The sequence below is a fragment of the Myodes glareolus genome, chromosome 11 (genome assembly GCF_982192425.1).
Source record: "Myodes glareolus chromosome 11, mMyoGla1.1, whole genome shotgun sequence".
Lineage (NCBI taxonomy): Eukaryota > Metazoa > Chordata > Mammalia > Rodentia > Cricetidae > Myodes > Myodes glareolus.
In genome coordinates this window covers 71,840,942-71,855,283 of record NC_142036.1, presented here as the reverse complement: position 1 = coordinate 71,855,283, position 14,342 = coordinate 71,840,942, and the positions used below count along the sequence as shown (strand labels likewise).

Below are 14,342 nucleotides of genomic sequence, written 5' to 3'. Positions count from 1 at the left end.
TGCTGAAACTTGTATTTATGCCTTTATAAATTTTATAAATATTTATAAAATATAATAAAAAATAAAATTTTTTATAAATTAAAAAATTTTATAAATATTTATTTATGTTTATAAACTTGTATTTGACCTTGTTTTTAAAAAGAACAAATGCCAATTGTTTTTTATTTTAATTTTTGAATCACATAGTACTCAAATTTCATATTATAGTGAGCCATAGCACAATCTTAGGAATAATTGAATTGAAGGCTTTTCAGTTGAAGTGGCAATACATATTAAATGGTAGTTGCTGTGGTTACAGATAACGTGCCAGCACACTTGGATTCTGTGTGCCTGCCAGGCATCTGAACTCAGGTCCTTCTCCGAGAAGTACTCCACCTGCTGGCCCAGCACCCCGGCCTCTCGTGTGATATTCTTCCCGTGACAAGTTTGAGCTTTTCTCTACACTTCTAAAATGCTGTTTGTTGGTAGAAATGTCAACTTTTATGTTTTCTGACACTAGTTCATTACCAGAATACCTGTGGATTTCTTGAGTTTAGTTTTATTGAGGATTGTCTTTTAATGTACTGAGCTAATAAAGTAGGAAAATTTTAAGACCTGCAGGCAGAGGTTATTAAAATGGAAATGTCGGATAATTGTATTGAGGGTGTACGGTCATGTTAATGACTAAATAGGAAACACCCGAGGAAGATGCACATGGTCTTTTCTGTTGCTGTGCACAGTGGTTCTGCTCTAGACCACAGTTCCTTCTGCTTTATCTGGGGCGATGTATGGGGCTTATGGGAATTTGGAAACGCAGTGTGAGATAATAACTTTCAATAACATTTAGGATAAAGTTAGTTTTTTTCCTAGCTAATTTAAATGTGAGAAGGCCAAGGGTCAATTCTAGTTATATCTACCAGGAACAGATTTCAAGGTGTCGCCTCAGTCTGACTCCAGGGTGGGGGAACCAGAGCTGCTGGCAGTTTGTTTTGGGCACTGTCCTATGGACCCCTGGCCTCATCTGATGCCAAAGGTCCTCTGGTTATCTTTAGGAAAGACTCGGGTACATTCCAGAACTCTTCTGTTTTTGTTTTACCTGCTTGTCAGGATCCTGCTCTTCTTTTCAGTTACACTTGGAATATTAGGGTAAGGTGACATTCAACATAGTCAGGGGAAAGCATCTTAAAAGATGTGTGTTCACGCTTTAGACACTCATCCCTGAAATAGCTCAGAGGTGAGGTTGGTCATCTCTGAAGAATTTCATCATTGTAGTGAATCAAGTCTAAAGTCTGTCCATGTTTCTACTTAGGGTGTGTGTGTGTGTTATAGTTTACTGGATACACTTGACCTAACTACTTGTGTGTGTATGAAATATGCTTTCCTTTGGCATCCTGGAGCTGGGAATCCTGAGGCGCTGCTGCACACTGTCTTAGCCGAGTCCCGCAGAAGGTGTGGTCAGCTGGAGAGTACTGTCAGGTTTTAGTAGCCACTGTCTGTTCCACTGTTTTTTTCACAGGTTGGCACCAAACAGTGCTGATAGATAGCTCTGTGTTATGTGAAATAGCCCACATCCCTTGTGTTTGTGATCAGCACCAGCCACCAGAGAGAACTCATGTCCTGTCACTTGGTCACACTCAGTGCGTCTGAGGGTAGATTCAGGATGCATAGGTTCCTATACGTACAACATGTTTGTCATGTGGTCTGTCCGTTAAGGTCACGTGTACTTTACATTTCTCTTTTACAATCTAGTCTCAGCTTAAATCAAGACAAAATATCTTTTCTTCTCATAACCTTTGATCTTTTTAAATGTTTTTTTAAATCTTAAAATTCTGAGTTGTTACTATCATCTTTTCTGGTGAGAAAAATGAGAAGAACTTGATATTGTTAGGTAGCGGAAGGAGAAGCATGCGATTTTGTTAATAATGTGTTGTCTGTGTGATTTATGGCACTTCTGCTTTTGAAAATATGCCCATCATGGCTAATCCATAGTTACCTTCATAGTTCACTTATTATCTCAAAAATTTATGCTTTCATTTGATCTGGCTAAGTAGGGTGTAAACTGACTTATGAAGATGTAAGGTATGGGAAATACTCACCCATGAATCAGGAGGACCCATAGGAAAAGGCATGAGGGCATAAAACATGGAAAGTTTTAATGGTTTGGGCTTTGCAAGACTAATCCTCCTAAAAAAGAAAAAAAGAGAAGAGAGATTATATACACACATACACACATGGGGAGGAAGAGAGAAAGGCAGAGGCAGAGAGAGGGAGAGAAGAGAGATTATATAAACACATACACACATGGGGAGGAAGAGAGAGAGGCAGAGGCAGAGAGAGGGGAGGGGAGGGGAGGATGGATTTGAATTTCGGATTGGAATGTGGCACTCCCATCAGGACTGGATAGATTTGCTCTGTTAATATTTCCAGGCATAGCAATGCTGTACTCTGCATAGCAGTACAAGGTTTCTCCCATAATGCCTGTGGTAGTGACTCAGTAATTTGTTCCATAAAGGGTGTTTGCTTTGTGACACACCAGGAGGAAAGGGGATATAACATTTCACTGAGAGAATTTAACGAATACCCTAATCTAATTTTTACTGTGGAAACTTCATAGCCTACTAGTTGTACTCTCAATTTTATCGACCCTTTATTCTCATGAAAAGTGGCAGAATTCAAACGTTAACATTGGTACAATGTTAGTATTTGTAGTATTTGTCCTTACCAGCAATAAGGTTAACACTGCTCCTGCCTACTTCTAAAGCCTCGGCCCTCAGCCTTGCCTTGCTTCTGGGGTGCCCTCTGCTTATATCCTGTCGGGACCATGGGTCTTTACTCTCTCCACATAGAAAGCCTGGTACTACCACTGCCCAATAATCTTCCTCACCAGCTCTCTGTTCTAATTTTCTTCTTCTGACTTTGTTTCAAGATGTTGACTTTTTTTTTTTTTGCGGGGGGCGGCTAGACTTGTTGCTATCATGCTTGATATATAACATATATAACATGTATGTTGTAAATCTTGGCTGAATACATGCCTCTCATCTTTACCCTTGCTTTGTCTTAGGTATGATAGCTGAAGAATTAATTCTCTGCTTTGTGTATGTTAGATAAATCTTTTTAGATAAAGTTTTTTCTTTATGAATAATAAAGGTAACTTAAATACATTATCTTAGCAGTTAATATTTGTGATATGTTTTACTGGCTGTCTTAGACTACTTTCCTGCCTCATTGTCTTTAATAAAGGCAAAAACAAAACAAAACCGAACAAAACCAACCATGTATAGTTAGTAATTTCCCTTTGGGCATTATGTTCTATGGGATGAAATGTTTTCTAATTTATAATAGAATGTTTTCCTTTGCTAGGTATTGTTGGTCTTGCCCACTGTCTTAGCTCTGAGCTGAGCATTGCTGTCTGCTCTCTATAATGGCTGGAGCTCTCTGGGACTGAGTTTGAGCCATGATGACGATAGGAGTGTTCAGAACCCCAGACCTTGAACGTCTTGGAGAGAGAAAAGGAAGCAGTAAATGTGCATGTTCTGTAATTGTTCCTACATCATCCCCATTGTCATGTTACAACCACAGGTAGCCACTGGGCTTTTCTCATCATTGCAAGTTATCATCGGACTAAAAGCAGCTTGGTAGGCTCGCAGTTCAGAGGAATGCAGTCAGTCCATCATGGTCGGGAAGACAAGATGGAAGAAAAAGCCTTTTCCTTTTCCCCTTTTTACTCATCCCAGGACCCCAGATCCTAGGATAGTGTCACCATTCGGGTGGGTCTTTCCTCAGTTAAGCCCTCACAGACATACCCAAAGGTGCGCCTTATTAATGTCACAGGTCTGTCTTTCTGTCTTTCTTTTATTTTTTCCTTTACTTTATATATATTTAAGACAGGGTGCTATCATGCCCAGCAATGCCATAGTTGTATTTATTGTTGTTTTGAGAGAGATTCTTTGCTTTGTAGTTTTTAGCTGGCCTGGAAATTGCTGTGTAGACCAGGCTGGACTCACACTCACAGAGATCAGTCTGCTTCTGCCTCCAGAGTGGTTGGAGTAAAGGCATTCATTTGCCTTTTGTTTTAGCACTGTGGCGGCAGCCATTCTTCCTAGGCTGAAGCAGCTGCACTGAGTAGTGTCCCCAGGAGCTGCTGCTTCAAGGCTGTGCCCTGTGTCCATCTCATCACCTCCCATCCACAGTGAGAACCGGTCTCTAAACAACACAGCGCCTGCGGTCTGGGAAGATACTGAATTCTTCCCAAATGTTGATGCCCTGAATCCAGAGAGACTATAAAAGACTTGGAATGATCTCCCCAATCTGATAAATCAGTACATTTCAAAATTTTATTTTAGACAATTACATGCCTCAAGGGAATACTGGTATGATTTTTAGAAATAGCTTAAAAGCTATCTTTAAGAAGTTATACAAAATGAAATAGCTGGTATATGTTACGGGTTTTATCCTTTCAGTTTGGTAACTTGATTTTTAAAATGTAAATTTGATGGTATTAATGTCTAAAGCTGAGAATTTATGTTTGCTCCCTCCTCTGAGGCAGGTGTGGGGGAGCACTAGAATGACATTTGGAGACTAAAGGGGGGGGACCGTAAGTCATTATGGGGCTTTTTGAAGACTCCTTATAGGAGGGGGTGCTTTAGCTAGCCTTTGACGAGTGTGGAAGCTGGGAGTTTGTCATGGAAGGGCTGAGGAGGAACTGTGATGGGGAGCATAGGCTGTGGTGAGAATAGATGTCAAAGGTGCCACAGTGTGAGTCATTTAGCATGACTCGAGTGATAGTCTTTGTGGGTGACTTGACAGAGGGAGAGGAGGGCCGGGGCAGGCCTTGTCATACATGTCTTTCTGTGTTGAAGAGGTGAAGTGTGTTTCAAAGGCTGTGAGAGGCCATTGTAGCCTTTTTCGGTGGTTAATGACACAGTTTCACATTCTAGGAGGATCACTTTAGCTGCTGTGTGAGTGAAAGGTAGTAGGATCTCAGGTAAGGAAGGGGCCAGATGATAAGCTGGTTCCATGCTCTAGGTAGGCTGTGATGGGCCTGCTTAAATGTGTGGTAGTGGAAGTGGAGAGGGTAGACTTAACTGGGTCTTAAAGAGACCAAATGACAGCTGGGGGTGATAGATGCCTGTAATTTCAGCCCTCGGGGACTGGGGCTGGAGGGTCGTGAGTTCTAGGGTAGCCTGGGCTCTATAGAAAGCCTGAGAGAGGGAGAGAAGGAGAGGTGGTAGGTGGAGAATATAAAACAGAGGGGGGGGAAGAAGGGTGAGAATAAGTGGTTAGTACCTTAAGGTAGATGAGTAAGATAAAGTTACTTAGGACTAGAGATAGTTGTGTCATTGATCAAAATAGAACGGATAGAAAAGGAATTTAAGTAAGATGTGGTGAATTAAGGCTTAGATATGTTGATTTTGACATCTCGAGGATTAGGAGGTGGTTGACTAGATTTCAGGAAAGTTCAAGAGAGGGGACTAGGTGAAAGGTAAGAATCTGGGAGTTAGTAGTGTGTGTGTGTGTGTGTGTGTGTGTGTGTGTGTGTGTGTTTTAAAATTCTTCCTCTGGAGATCTAAACAATTTTTACCCTTCTTCGAAACAACAAATTGAGGCAGTCTTCGTGGAACAGAAGACAATTAAGACCTTGTCTGGAATCGGCTTTGGCTTAAACAAATGTTGTGGCTGTTCAATCCTCAGTCTAGTTCACCAAACCTGATCCACGTCAGCGACATGGCTGTTAGATTCTTATTGTTTCGCACGCTCACTGTAGTGGCACATTAGCATCCTTCTCAGACATTCCTTGCTTTCGGAACTTGGCTGTTCGGTGATGAGAGGCCCACCTTCCGCCCTTTTATCTTTCGGCATGGCCCTCACTAAGCTGGTCATTTCTAGCTTTGGATATGAAGTGAAGGCTGTGACTCTTCCTTCCACTTCGACCACTCAGAAGCCTCCAACAGTCAAATTTCGGTATGTTGAACATCAATGTATAAGAAAGTTGAAGAGGAGCGAGATGGGAAAACCGCTGGTCAGTGGAGCAGAAAAAACACACACATTTATCAATTAAACTTGCCAAGATGGGTTCGGATCACAGCACCCTAAAATAATTGCAACAGCAACAACACAGAGCACCTGTCACACTCCGCCGTGATAAATACAGTGATGACAAAGTCTGAAATGTTACTAGGACTATCAAGATGGGACACAGGCATGCGCGCTCACGTACTGCTGGAAAACAACACCAAGAGTGTCACATAAGGCAAGCAATTAAGGTTACCACAAGCCTCCACAAGAACACACTAAATGTGGAGCACAATAAAACGAGGGGTATGTGTGTGTATGTGTTTGTACATGTGTGTGTGTGCGTGCTTGTGTGTGTGCGCGCACGTGTGTGTGTGTGTGTGTGTGTGTGTGTATGTGATTTCATGAAAATCAACTGATCAGAAAGGGGATGGACTCGGCAGATAATACAGGTGGATAACACCTGTAATCATTGCATTGAAGAAGCTGAAGCATGAGCCTAGAGGTTCAAACAGCTTCATTTAAAGCCAGCCTGGGCTACAGAGTAGGCAGATTTTTTTTTTCCTGCCTGCCAGCTCCCACATAACCGCACAAAGACTTCTTATTAAATAAGAAAGGTTGATCAATAACTTAAATTAACCCATTTCTTTTCATCTACTGATTTTCTGGTTCTGTCCCCGTGAAAAGATCTATTTTGCTTCTGCTTTCTTTGGTAACCTTTGAGATACTTGTACACCGTGATCTCGACTTTAGGTTTTTTACTCCACTGAGCACCTTCAGGTCTTCAGAGAATGTCATCAGTTGAAAGCAGGCAATTAAAAGTTGTGCTGCCAGAGTGTTTAAAAAAGTGGAAAGGGTGTATGCTGTATTGAATGGCCAGAAAATATATGGATTTGAAAATTCCTCACACCATTAGCGGGAACGTTCAGGGAGGATGATCTTGAAATAAACCACTTGGTCCTGCAGCTCTGTTTGATTTTCTAATAATCCAGGTTCCTACAACACTAGAGATAAAGTCAATAAATACATTAACTTTAACATTTGTCTATTAATAATTGTGAAATCAACTACACATGTCTCTTATTAAAGATGCTTGAAGCCTTTAAGAAAATATAACTGGAAAGGCTGAAATGTTAGCGTTTGTTGTTTTTGAGACTGGATCTCAGACCAGGCCAGCCTCAGACTTGCTATGTAAGTGAGAATGACCCTGATCCCCCGGATGGGATCACGGGCACAGGGCCTCTTGCATGGTAGGAAGTCTCTTTACTGCTGAACTACATTCCTTAGTCCTACTTTGGTAATTTTAACTTGAAATGTTTAATTAAATTAAATATATATTGTATATTAACTGAGTTGACATTTGGTTGCAAATGAAAGAAAATCCAATGCCATACCAACAAAAACACAAAACTAATTTCTCTTCCTCATGAGAGGTTGGTAGCCACCCAGTATTGATGTGACATTTCTGTTGCAGTAAATTTCCAGGAGCCCAAATCTAGTCCGCTTCACCATTTTATTATATTTGGGAGGGTTTAATATGAAAGATGTAAAATAATGTGGTCAAGTTCTTCAGCCGTGTTCAAATGCTTAAGATAAGCTGACTTTATGATAATTGGATTTATTCCATCTATTAGCTTTATTAAATTTACATGACTTGTGTATATATTTAGATAGATTTTGTTTGTTAGGATTTGCAAGGCAACCATGGACACAGTTGAGAGACTTTGGAGAATTTAATCTGTAATGAATTGATTGAATATGAAGAAAATATCCAAGTATTTTTTATTTCAATATGTCTTTATTAACTGTACAAACCGTAAGGTTTGCATGGCAAGCTGAAGGCTGATGAAAGATCTTAAAATCATACAACTTTAGGTATTAAATGTAAGGAACTAGTACAACGGTTAGTTTTAATTGTCGTCTTGACACAGATTAGGATCACGTGGTGAGAGTCTCAATGAATGATTGTCTGGATCAGCTTGGCCTGTTGGCGGGTCAATGGGTCATGTTTTTTAGATGAGGAGGAAGACACGCCCGTTGTGGGCCATACCATGTCCGTGTTTGGGTCCTGGACTGTATAAAGTGTAGAGAGGGGATAAGCACAAATAAGTATGAAAGCATTTATTTGCTCCTCTCTGCTCTTGGCTGTGACATGGCTAGCTGCTTCAAGTTCCTGCCTTGACTTCCCCCTGGGACATATTGTGACCTGCGATTGTGGGCTGAAGTCAATCTTTTCCCCCTAAGTTGCTTTTCTTTATGTCGTGTTTTTTTGTTTTGTTTTGTTTGTCTTTTTTTTTTTTTTAAATCACAGCAGCAGAAATGAAAGTAGGACGTTTAGGTAACAATTTTAACCTAAAAAGTCTTCCTAAGCTAACAGTAAAGAAGTAAGCATGAGGAGACAGCGTGCACACAAGCAATTAGGCCTTTTGAAATTAAAACGTCTTTCTAGTATATATACACTTTTCTGTTATGGAGGAGCAGATAATGTCTTTAGTCTGCATAAAAGTTAACGTTATGCTTTGGTAAGTTAGGTGTTTGCTTTTAGGAGATTGAAATTAAGAACTCACTCCTTCATGATTGTATGGTCAGAAATATCAGTCACATACAGAGGGGGTGAGCAGACATGAGCGATGGGCATGCTCATAGGTCCCATTGGCTGTATTTATTGTAAAGATGCAAACTAACTCAGCATCCTTTGGGAATGGTTTTCGTTGACAAACATTTTCCGAGTTAGTGTGTGTTGGCTGCTTCTTGGAGACTCAGGGATTATTAGAACACCTGCGTTTTAAAACTTCTGCAATATTGACATTGTTTCAGATGTTTGGATGTTTGTTTAAAAGTCAAGCTGTCTCTTAACACTTCCCCTGGGTTTTTAAAGTCTGAGTAATATTTTGAGGAAGAGACTATCTTACAAGTTTCTCTTCTTAACTGATGGAATGGAGGATGTGTTTGCAAACCATCTATTGACTGAGGGTTAAACTCAAATCCTGTGAGGAATTCAATAGCAAGGAAGCAAGCAGTCTGACTGGAAAGTGGGCAGAGGTTTGAATAGATAGTTCTCAAAGAAGATATACAGACAAATGGCCCCACAATGTGTGAAAAAACAACAGTACTTAATACACAGGGAGAGATGCGAATGAAGCCTACGGTGTGGTGTCACTCCACACCTGGAGGAACAGTGATTGTTATAGTGACAGGTGTTGGTGCACTCTGATAATTCAATAGACAAATACTAAAGGGGGTGGGGAGGGAGCAGAAGTTCTGAGTCAGCCTGGGCTACATGAAATCCCGAAAAAACACAAACAAAAAAGATGCATCATAGTGTGGCTGTGGAGAAAGTGAGCCCATATGCACTGTCGGTAGACGTATAAACTGCACAGTGATAATGGGAAACAGCGCGGGAACTACTGAAACATTAAAGAATGGAGTTATCATATATTCCAGAATCAGATCAAGGAAATGGTACCAGTATGCTGATGAGTTCTGCCCTTCTATGTTTGTTATAGTATTATTCAAGAAAATCAAGATGTAGAAAAAAATATCAGTTAGCAGATGAATTGATACAGAAAATGCAGTTTATATTCACAGTGGAATACTACTCAGCCACGGTAGGATAGTCTTCCATTTGAGCTGCCTGAAGGAATCTGGAAAATATGCTGAGAGAAATAAGTGAGGCAGAAAAAGACAAACTGTATTATTTTGTTATCTCACTCATCTGAAATCCCCAATAATGAAGCCCAGACTCAGAGAGCACAATGGTGTTTCCTGGGGGCTGGGGAGCGGGCAGCAGTGTAGGGAGATGGCAGTGTGCAGTGTGCAGTGTGCAGTGGGCAGTGTGCAGTGGGCCGTGGGCAGTGGGCAGTGTGCAGTGGGCAGTGGGCCGTGGGCAGTGGGCAGTGGGCAGTGGGCAGTGTGCAGTGGGCAGTGTGCACTGTGGCGACTGCAGTTTGTGATGAGCTAGGGCTTGGGAGGACCTGATTCCACATATTCTCACCACAGAGGAAGCATGTGAGGCACTCGATGTCAGGCTGATTGAATGACCTCACAGCATGTGTGTATATATCCATGTATCACTTTGTATGTCACAAGCAGGTACTCTTATGCTTATTTGAAAACCCGATAATAACAATGTAAAGTTGCCGTCTCTTTAGACAGATGATACTTTTTCTATAAATGGTGTTTTTTACTCTTCAGCAATAATCTTCCCAATATTATTACAAACTTTATAAGATTATCAAGTTTTAAGAGTCCTTTGAAAAATCGGGATGTCTTCTTTTATTCCTAAGATAGACCTGGTATTAGACAGGCCAGGTCTATGCTGTTCTCTGTTGGGCTGGCTTTGGCTCTAGGCTCTGCTGTGGGGATTTTGTGGGTAGTGTTAGTGTTTATTTACAACTAGACTTTGTGTTTCATGAGGACATACCGTGTCTGTCCGTTTTTGCCCTTCTGCCTCTGTCTCTGTTCTCTTTGACTTATGGCTAAATATGCCAGGACCTGAAGGGAAACCATTTCCTTACACGGTGAAGTCATTGAGCCTCTAAAGTACAATTTTAGATAAAAAACAACTTACTTGTCTTTTTTAGGAATACAGCTATTGTGTGATTTTATTTTTTGATAATGTCCTGACTATTAACTGCCACAGAGGCTCTTCTGTAAAGCAGTTAGCCGCTCTGCTGCTGTCGTGTTTTGTCCCTGAGGTCGCAGTGCTCCGGCCTCTTTCCCGTCATCCCTCTGGGCAGATTGCACTTCATTGTGGAGTCACCAGTGTTGGTGACTGCACTTATTTCTTCTTATCTGCAAGCACTGCCACATGGACCATGCAAACTCTCAAACCGCTACTTCAGCCAGAGGAAGGCTTCTAGTATCTGGCTAAACTTTTGTGCCAAGGATCCTCTTAGTGTTTATTAGTAATGTGTCATCTTTTTAGTTTTCATTATAACATCTTTATTTGCATTCTGCAGCTATACCTCATGTGCCCCTTTTATTATGCAATGATATATTAGAATTCTCAGCAGTTTAAAAATAAGTTTTCATTTTTATACTTTTACTCTGTCTTAGTTAGGATTTAGTTGCTGTGAATGGATACCATAACAACAGCAACTATTATAAAGGAAAGCATTCATTTGGGACTTGCTTACAGTTCAAAGGTTTAGTCCATTATTTCCATGGTGGGAACGCAGGCAGACGTGTTGCTGGAGAGGTAGCTGAGAGTTTTACATCTGAGGCATCAAGATGCTGGATCTCAGCTAGAATCAGGCCTTGGGGAGGGCGTGTGAATGGTAGGGTTAGGTGGACTCTTTAGGCTGGTCCCTGACCTCATATATGTAGGAGGACCAGAGCAGTCCGAGAGGCTGGACGTGGGATGAGGTGAAGTTCTAATGCTGTTTGGTGAGGGGCTAGGGCTTGCATTAGTTATTTTTCTCACTCCTGTGACAGAATGCCCAACAGAAGGCAATTACCAGGGAGGAGAGGTTTCTACTTATCTGTCTGTCTGTCTGTCTGTCTATCATCTATCTATCTATCATCTATCTATCTATCTATCTATCTATCTATCTATCTATCTATCTATCATCTATATCAATCATCTATCTATTTATCGTCTATCTATCATCTATCTATCTATCTATCTATCTATCTATCTATCTATCTATCTATCTGTCTATCATCTATATCAATCGTATATAAATATATAAATCATCTATATAAATCACCTATATAATCACCTATAAATTTATAATCAATATAAATCACCTATATAAATCATCTATATCTATGTATCTATCTATCATCTATCTATCTATCATCTATCTATCTATCTATCTATCTATCTATCTATCTGTCTATCATCTATATCAATCGTCTATCTATCATCTATCTATTATCTGTCTGTCTGTCTATCTATCTATCTATCTATCTATCTATCTATCTATCTATCTATCTATCTATCTATCTATCTATCTATCCTACAGTTTGAGGAGATCTTCCCCGCTGTGCTGAGGAAGGTGTGGCAGCAGGAGTGTGATGTGACTGATCACAGGGCATCCACAGTCAACCCAGCTTATCCACTCTCAGACCTTTGCACAGGGGTTAGTGCTGCCCACATTCAGGGTGGGTCTTCCATCCTCCTTAAACTTCCATGGAAACAACCTCCTAGACGCAGCCAGAGGATTGTTTCCTAGGTGACTCTAACCAGTCAAGTGACAATGAAGATTAATCATTGCCAAGGTGAATAAGAAAAGGAACATTTTTAATCCAAGGGTATGAGGATTTTTTAACTAAAGGATGCATGGCACCCTTTAGTCAGGGGAACAGTTCCAGTGACCTGTTGTAAAACATTACTATGTACTTCAGAACTGCCAAAGTAGTTTTAGTGTTCTTACCACAAAGAAATGGTAAATGGGTATGTAAATTAGCCCAGGCTAACCAGTCTACCAGTCACATGTGTATAAAGTGTTAAATGTAAGAGGTAATGGGTATGTTAATTAGCCCAGGCTATCCAGTCTACCAACCATGTGTGTACAAGATGAAGAAAATGTGCTGTATGTGCAATGCTATACTCTTCTAAGAGAGATTTTTTCCCCCTCTTATTTCAGACAACCTAATGAGGCCTCTTTTGAATTATGGTATTGCTTGGTGAGTATTTTTAGAATTTTGTATTTTCTGAAGAGTACTGTTAACTTGTACAAATGAGTTCTATTTTTGGGTTCCTATTGCAGTATGTCGATGGGATTTTTGGTTGAAGAGACTGCTCCAGTTGTTTGGAGAGGCCTGATGGTCATGTCAGCCGTTGAGAAACTGTTGAGACAGGTAAGAAAGTTGCATTCAGTACTATTTTACTTCAGCAGGGTTGTGGCTAATGCATTTGCCGGTGGAAGGCTTGTTAAAATCTGCAGCCAACATTGAGACATCTGACCGACAGGTCTACTTGACGGTGGAATGTGGAATGATAAATGTGGCACTGGGACCAGGTTTCACCAACTTGAGCTTCCCGCCGCACACGAGCACAACACGCTGCTGTGTTCCGAGTCTGTTGTAGGAAGAGCAGGTCTGTTTAGATTTGTGCTTCATCTCACGGTGGGCGGTAATGAATTTTAGGGCTGTGTAGAAATTCTTCAGATATAAATGAGCTTATACAGAGTCATGATGTTTCTTGTCTTTTAAATTCCTTCACAACAGTTGTGACTATTATTATTTTTTCTGTATATGGTTCTGTAGTTTTCTTGGTTTTTTTTGTACATGTTTTGTCAACTTCATTCCTAACAAAAGAGATCACATATGATTGCAAAATCTCAGTCTACCAGGTGAGCTATATTTCATTTATAGTTTGTTTAGAATAAGCTGTACTTTTTTCTTGATAAATGTGAAGGTATAATTGTGTTTTAGGTAAATATTAAATCTGTCACACCAGTTTATAGCTACTCCTTATTTGTCCAGGGTCTACATTGGATCTGGCACCACGCTATGGATTGTCCTCTATGGGGATTTCTAAATAAGGACTATTCCTGATTTTAATGTCAGATGGTTGTGCAACTGAAGAAATAGGCCATGGTCTCTGAGACTTCTTGTCTTTCTAACCCTGGTGCTCATGAAGTTTTGGAAAATACTCTTTTTCACCTTTGGATCAGAGTCCTCTGCTGTTCAGATTGTTAACCTTTGGCTGCATTTCCGCCTCTTTCCACTCAGGTCCTGTTGGTTACTATAGTCATGTCTCCCATGCCCCCTCCTCACCAGTCCCTCTGTGCCTGTGACCTCTGTTTGTCTGAGTCCAGCCTTTCTATTCTTTATTGCTGAATACTGTCAGAAAATAGAGAACAATTGCGTTAATTGCCTGCAGCGCACAAATTGGATCTCCAAAGTTAGTCACCATCTGAACACTTCTGTCAGCTGATTTCACTCCTTCTTAGCATTTGGCAAAAGCTCAGTTTAGGAATCTTTTCAGAATCTGGGGAAAAGAAACAAGTTGCACAGTGTGTGAAATTGGATCACTGTGATACGTTACTACCTTTTCAGGTTGCTGCAGCCTGTGCCGTTGTCTTCTTTATTCCCCAAAGTAGCTATTTGTGCATTTTTCTCTTTATTTTCTATTGTTCATAATTCATGCTTCAAAGATCCAACTTCTGACTTAAAATACCCTGTATTCTATGTCTACTTACTACTTTATTGCTTCCCGTTTTGTTCATCATTTTCCCTGCTTTTGATTATGGGCCTAATTTACTGTTGTTTTTCTAGCACCTGAAGGCATAAACTTAGATCTCTGGGCTTTAGTGACTTATTTTTTCAAAGCTGATATTTATTTATCTATTAATTTTTTGTGTGCAAATGTGAACCTGCATGAATTTATGTGCACTGTG

General features: G+C 40.4%; 1 protein-coding gene across 1 annotated transcript in view; it reads left to right on the top strand.

The window, feature by feature from the left end:
* The window catches only part of Nubpl (NUBP iron-sulfur cluster assembly factor, mitochondrial), a 184,552-nt gene that overhangs the window by 53,654 nt on the left and 116,556 nt on the right, over positions 1–14,342 (top strand). Inside the window, exons 5-6 of the mRNA XM_048415438.3 lie at positions 12,585–12,624; positions 12,708–12,798. Of these exons, the coding sequence (XP_048271395.3) occupies positions 12,585–12,624; positions 12,708–12,798 (131 nt within the window). The remainder of the gene's footprint in view (positions 1–12,584; positions 12,625–12,707; positions 12,799–14,342) is intronic.